At 40.1% G+C, this 6000-nt stretch overlaps 1 protein-coding gene across 1 annotated transcript in view; it reads right to left on the bottom strand.

Moving 5' to 3' along the window:
* Positions 1–3106: 3106 nt before the first annotated feature.
* Positions 3107–6000, bottom strand: part of UBE3C (ubiquitin protein ligase E3C) — a 70097-nt gene continuing 67203 nt past the window's right edge. Inside the window, exon 23 of the mRNA XM_041486272.1 lies at positions 3107–5577. Within this exon, the coding sequence (XP_041342206.1) occupies positions 5407–5577 (171 nt within the window). The 3' untranslated portion in view covers positions 3107–5406. The remainder of the gene's footprint in view (positions 5578–6000) is intronic.

Genomic DNA, 6000 nt, shown 5'->3' with positions numbered 1-6000 from the left:
GAGTAGGGGATGTCCAGACATCCCTCCTGACTTCAGCTATTCTGTGTTCTCTCTAATGGATTCAGCTTGTGTAACTTCATGATCACTTCTTGCCTTGTCTCTCTACACACATGAGAAATTTAATGCCCTTTCCAGACTACCAGATACATACTGAAAAACAGGTCAGGCACATGGGCATTTGTGTTTTTATTAATGTTACAAATTAGGAAATGCCCTACAAGAGGAGTTTTCTGTAGTTTTATGTTTACCACATTTTTAGTAGCAGGTAAGCTGAAGCCTATATGCTGCTATTTCTAAACATTTAAAAATAAATATCCACAATACTAACTTTATGAAGTAGAACTAAAAGTGTATTTAGCAATGAAAATAATAAATAAGCAAAGGGAAGCAGGTAAGTAATTATCAAAGGAGATAAAAACTAAATTGCACCTTCAAAGGAGCCCACATGTGCTAGAATTCCAGAAGAAGCTGAAAGAGAAATTTTTGTGTTTGCTGACAGAGAAGCATTCTTCACTACCAGTTACAGCTTCTCAGACTTCTATCCATGGAGTTTTATTCTTTCCAAAGATTCTGAAGAAGTTTTTACAAAGCAGAGCAAGTGCATTGTTTGAAAGACACCCTGAAACAAAGGTAACCATCAGAGCTGCAGCTTCCTTGGCAGAGTGGGAAATCACAGCTCGAAAGCTGAAGGTAGGAACCATCCCAAAGCAGAACCACAGGAATGTTTAGGTTGGAAAACAGTGATGACTGAGTCCAGCCATTAACCCAGCACTGCCAATCCTACCACTGAACCAAGTCCCTCAGTGACACATCTCCAGGAATTTTAAATTCCTCCATGAATGGTGACTCCATCACTGCCATGGGTGGCCAGTTCCAACAATACTTCAAGAGCAACAAGCAGTTAGTATTAGATTCTTTTAGAACCTATTCAGTACCATCAGTTTTTAACAAGAGAATACCCAATTTACTGCAAAAATTGAAAGAGTGTTTCTGCAGAGTTTCAAGAAAACTCAAATTATTTTATTCAGAAAAGCAGAAGTCAATAAAAATATAGATATCCTGATCAGTTTTACAGACCATGTTCATTTCTTCTCTCCTTCACTGACAGGCGAAAGCATAATGAAAAAAAAAGTAACAAGCATTTACATCACAAACCATTATCAACACAGATTCATGTATATGAACAAGCATTACAGGTCCAAAAAACATTCTTATTTGTTTCTGTGCTGTAGTGTTTATCAGTGGTGGTAAGAATATGTGCTGTCTCACTGGTATTTAACTAATAGTTTTTGGTAGAAACTGAAATGTATGAACTCAGTGCACTCGGTGTTGTGTCTGAATTCCAAACCCCTTTACAGGATTAAATGAGGATGTTTGTGCTATATTACTCACGTGATGCCAAAAAAAATTCAACATTGCTACTAATAGCATCAGGAAGCTCATTTTTACTATTCTTATGGAGCACCTCCCAAAAAATACCTGAAGATATCCTCCCCATTCAAATCAAACTTCTATCAGCTCAGTGTTTATGCATGGAACGGAAGATAATCTTTCCTCTTTTGAGGATATATAAATGTACCCTAGAAATCAGTTTTGTAACATGTATACAAGGGTGGCTTTCAGGACCATGATGGAAGACAACAGAGATTAAAGACAAGGCCAATTACTCCTGGTTTAGTTTGCTGTGCTTTATTTTTTTTTTTTTTTTAATCCATCTAATAGTACTGAACCCCTATCTGGAAAAACTCTCATTGGAAGAAAGAGACCAAGTGCTAGTTTTGTTTCTTTATTCCACTTTTAACGCCTTTGAACTTTGTAGAGATGAAAAATTTGTGAACTCTTCTATCATACAGCCCTTGACAAAAATGTTTGTAGAACAGGTTATGAAATTACAAGCCCAAACTTACTTGAAAACAAAAACCAATCAGAAAATGCTTGCTTTTTCAAAAAGCAAGTACTGAACTAGGAGGAGGAAACACTCTAGTACAGAAACTTACTTTATGAAAGGGTTGTCTTGTACAGAAAGCAACCCCAAACTCGTAATTATTACTGCTATAATTCTGATGATCAAATCTACAATAAAATTTCAGGTTGCTTGCATGCAGTGTTCCTGCCTCTGCCTACTTAAACCCTGGGAGCATCAGCACTGGGGGACAGCTTGCTCTTCTTTTAAATACCAGAAAATCCAGTTTTACACAAACAGTTCTTGCTACGGAAGTGCTACAAGAGATCATTTCAACCCCCTTGCTCCTCAGGACATGACTGTTACCTCTCACACCTTTACCTCCCATTCCTTAAAATATCCAGCAATAGATCATTGGAAAGCAGGAACTCGTGCTTCAGACTCGTGCCTGTCTGAGAACAGCTGGCAGAGGTGGAAGCACTGGTTGTAAAGGAAAGCCCCAGTCTCCTCTCACTGCAGCCTGGATTCTGAAGGTGGTGGAGCTGCACAGCCCTGCAGCCTGTGCACAGTGAAATACAACTGCCTGCCTGTGCCAGTGTCACACTTCACGTGCAGGACACACAAACATCACCGAGTGCTGCAGAACAAAGAAATAAAACATCAGAGTACTGTCAGCAAACTCAGGTTCTCTCCTGAAGGTTTCTGCAGCTCTGTGATGGCTGCAAGTACAGCTCTGTGCAAGTCACACTTCGCCCAGCCTACCCTCCCTGTGGCACCCGCTGCTCTCCTGGCCACAGACAGCAATAGTGGGCACTGGCTCCTTTTCAAAAGCACTAAGTGGACAGTACCAGTCACCAGTACTTGGCATGACTCCAACACAATCTTCAAAATACAAATATTTAATAGAAAAATTTAATTTTACAAAATACAGATACAACACTACTCAATGTAGCAAAATAATGGAATTGAAAAATAATTTCAAAATATTTAAAGCATTAGGTTCTAAAATAAATAACGCTATCTAAAAGAAGTGTTCAGGTTTTGCAATTAGGAGGAGGCAGTTTCACTATTACTGATCTCTTTGACTTCTTTACAAGTTTCATAATTTATGTAGAAAAATATACAAGAAAAGAATTTGGGATAAAGAATAGGTTGAGCATGTAACATTTAACATAAATAAAAAGCCTAAAGCAAAACCAAAAAGAAAACCAATCATTTTATTTCTGTACATCAAGACTACAAATAGTATTTTAACACTTCATTTATTACCCAAATTAAGAAATTATACATTTTTATATGGTTTACTAGTAAACATCTTAAAACCACTTAGTTTCCCCACATTTAAAAGGATATTGCTGGTTACTGCTTATTAAATAGGAAATCCAGCAGAGTTTCCAGTAACAGCAAAATATTTTTTTGCATAAGAGATGAATACAAATTTGATTGTAATTTTTGATGATTTAAAATATAAAAGTAAGGTTCAGAGGGATGGACTGATGAATCTTACAGTCTGAACTATAATTCCTTTTCTAAACTCACTGGAGTTTGCATACGAAACCCTAAGATGTGCCTACTATTAGAGGATCAGCTCCTTCCATGAGAGCAATTTTCTCCCCAGATATCAAATTACATTAAGCAGCATATTCCCACTTATTTTTCTCAGCAGAAATACTGCAGGGAAATGGATATAAAAGCTGTTTAATCACAAAAAAAAAGTTAATTTGTTTAGTGTCTACGGCACAGATATGGCATTTAAGATGGAAAGAAATGATAGGGAAAAGGAATGTGAACACCACAGGCTTCAAATATAAAAGATAAAGCCTGATAACTTTGGTTCAAATAACTTTAATAATTATTACATGTATATTTTTCCAAAGTGGTGATTTCTATATGTACTGTATGCAATAGGAGACTGATTCATTTAAAACCAACCAACCAATCAACAAACCTGTACAGGCACAAAAGACAGAAACAGGACAGAGAAAACCTGGAAAGTCACATCCATTCAGAACAGTGTCCAACTGATAACGATGCAGCAAAGGTTGAACTTAACGCAAATCCGTTTTCTTCAAAGTGTTTCAGAAAGCACAAATGGAATATTACACCCATTTCATCTCAGTGTCTACCATCTTGAGGGAAGGTAGTCTGAAACAAAATCAGTTCTGCAACAACTGTCATAGAATCATGGACTATGCTGAGTTGGAAGGGGTCACTCAGGATCATCCATGCAGTCCAATTCCTGGTCCTGCACAGGACACCCCAAGAGTCACAACAAGCGTCTGGGAGCATTGTTCAAGCGCTTCTTGAACTCTGGCAGACTCAGGGCTGTGACCAGTCCTGGGGAGCCTGTTCCAGAGCCCGGCCACCCTCTGGGTGAGAAACCATTTCATGATACCCAAACGGAACCTTCCCCAGTCCAGTTCCATGCTGTTTCCTCAGGTCTCATCACTGTCACCACAGAGCACAGATCAGTGCCTGCCTCTCCTCTTCCCTTCACGAGGAGTTGTAACTGCAGTGAGATCCCCCCTCAGTCTCGTCCAGGCTGAACAGACCAAGGGACCTCAGACATTCCTCACACAGTTTCCCCTCCAGGCCTTTCACCACCCTCATGGCCTCCTCTGGATGCTCTCTAATGGCTCCATGTCTTCTTTATATTGTGGCACCAAAAACTGTCCCCAGCACTCGAGGTGAGGATGCCCCAGTGCCCAGCAGAGGGAACAATCCCCTCCCTTGCCCAGCTGGCCATGCTGTGCCTGATGCCCCCAGGACAGGGCTGGCCCTCCTGGCTGCCAGGGCACTGCTGACTCGTGTTCAACATGCCAGGACCCCCAGGTCCTTTTCCACACCTGCTCTCCAGCCTCTCATTCCCCAATCTGTCCACACAGCCAGGCCTGCCCTGTCCCAGGTGCAGAACCCAGCACTTGCCCTGGCTGAATTTCATATGGTTGGTGATTGCCCATCTCTCTAAGATTTGTAAACAACTCTACAATATAAGTTACAATGTTAGCTTGTCAGAAACGAGCATTCCCATCCTCTCAGTTCTGGGATATCTGCAAACATCTGCTTGCCTTCCTTCTAAAAGATTCATTACATGATGTTAGCCCTGTCTCATCCCAACGCACCGCACAGTACACAACTTTATTGCCAGTTTGCAAAATTATGTTTGAACAGCACAAAGCCAAAGCTTCATCTTTGGTTAATTTCACTGAGATGTCACTGTTCTTTAAATGTGCTCTTTCTTCACACAAACACAGAAATCAGCCACGCTGCACACAGCATTCATTGTTTTGAGTCATAAAGCAGTGTCAACGCAATATTCAGTAATGGAAGCTATCTAAGAAATCGTGTTTAGAAATGAAACCTATTTGAGGGCATTTGGTAAGACACAAGAGCTGCAGAAATGTAGACAGAATTCCCTTAAAACTGCTTGGGTAGGGGTGCTGCTTATAGAGTAGGCACTGGTTCGTTCTTCTGCAGGTCATCCACATAAGCATGGGTTGGACTCAGCTGAGTTCAAATCCAGCAGCACATTCAATGGCGTAGAGGAGCTTGCTTCGCATCAGGTTCTCGTCATAAAACTCAGGAAGCTTCAGCAAGTTCATGCAGGTACTGGCAGTAGGCAGCCTGTCTAAATCAGATCCTCCGTTGTGAATGCAAAATGCAGGATATAACTCCTGAAAGATGCAACCCAAAACAAAAAAACAACCACATATCAAAAAATGTATACAAGCCAAAATTACCCTGTAGCAGCTGGCACACATTTCTACAAAGTAAATCACTAGATGAAACCCTGTCACAATGACACTCAAGTGGTATTTCTTTCATTCCTCATACCACCAAAACCACTCTTGAATTGTGCAGTGCCTCCCTCTGCCTTGTCCCAACAAGATTCACTCATTTGGAATACACAAAGCAATTTATGTGATTCTAAGGAAAATACAATGACTTGTTATTGTTCATACAGTCTATGGTACAAATTTACAGTGCTACACAAATATCATATCAATGTGCATAATGAGTCTGTAACGATAAAAACTTGTCAAACCCTGATTATTCTTTGATGTGTTAACTACTGAGCTGAAGAACACACTTTAAAG

The sequence above is a fragment of the Pyrgilauda ruficollis genome, unplaced genomic scaffold (genome assembly GCF_017590135.1).
Source record: "Pyrgilauda ruficollis isolate IOZ18807 unplaced genomic scaffold, ASM1759013v1 scaffold12, whole genome shotgun sequence".
NCBI lineage: Eukaryota > Metazoa > Chordata > Aves > Passeriformes > Passeridae > Pyrgilauda > Pyrgilauda ruficollis.
Note: the sequence above shows the minus strand (reverse complement) of the source record. Positions and strands in the feature narration are given on the sequence as shown.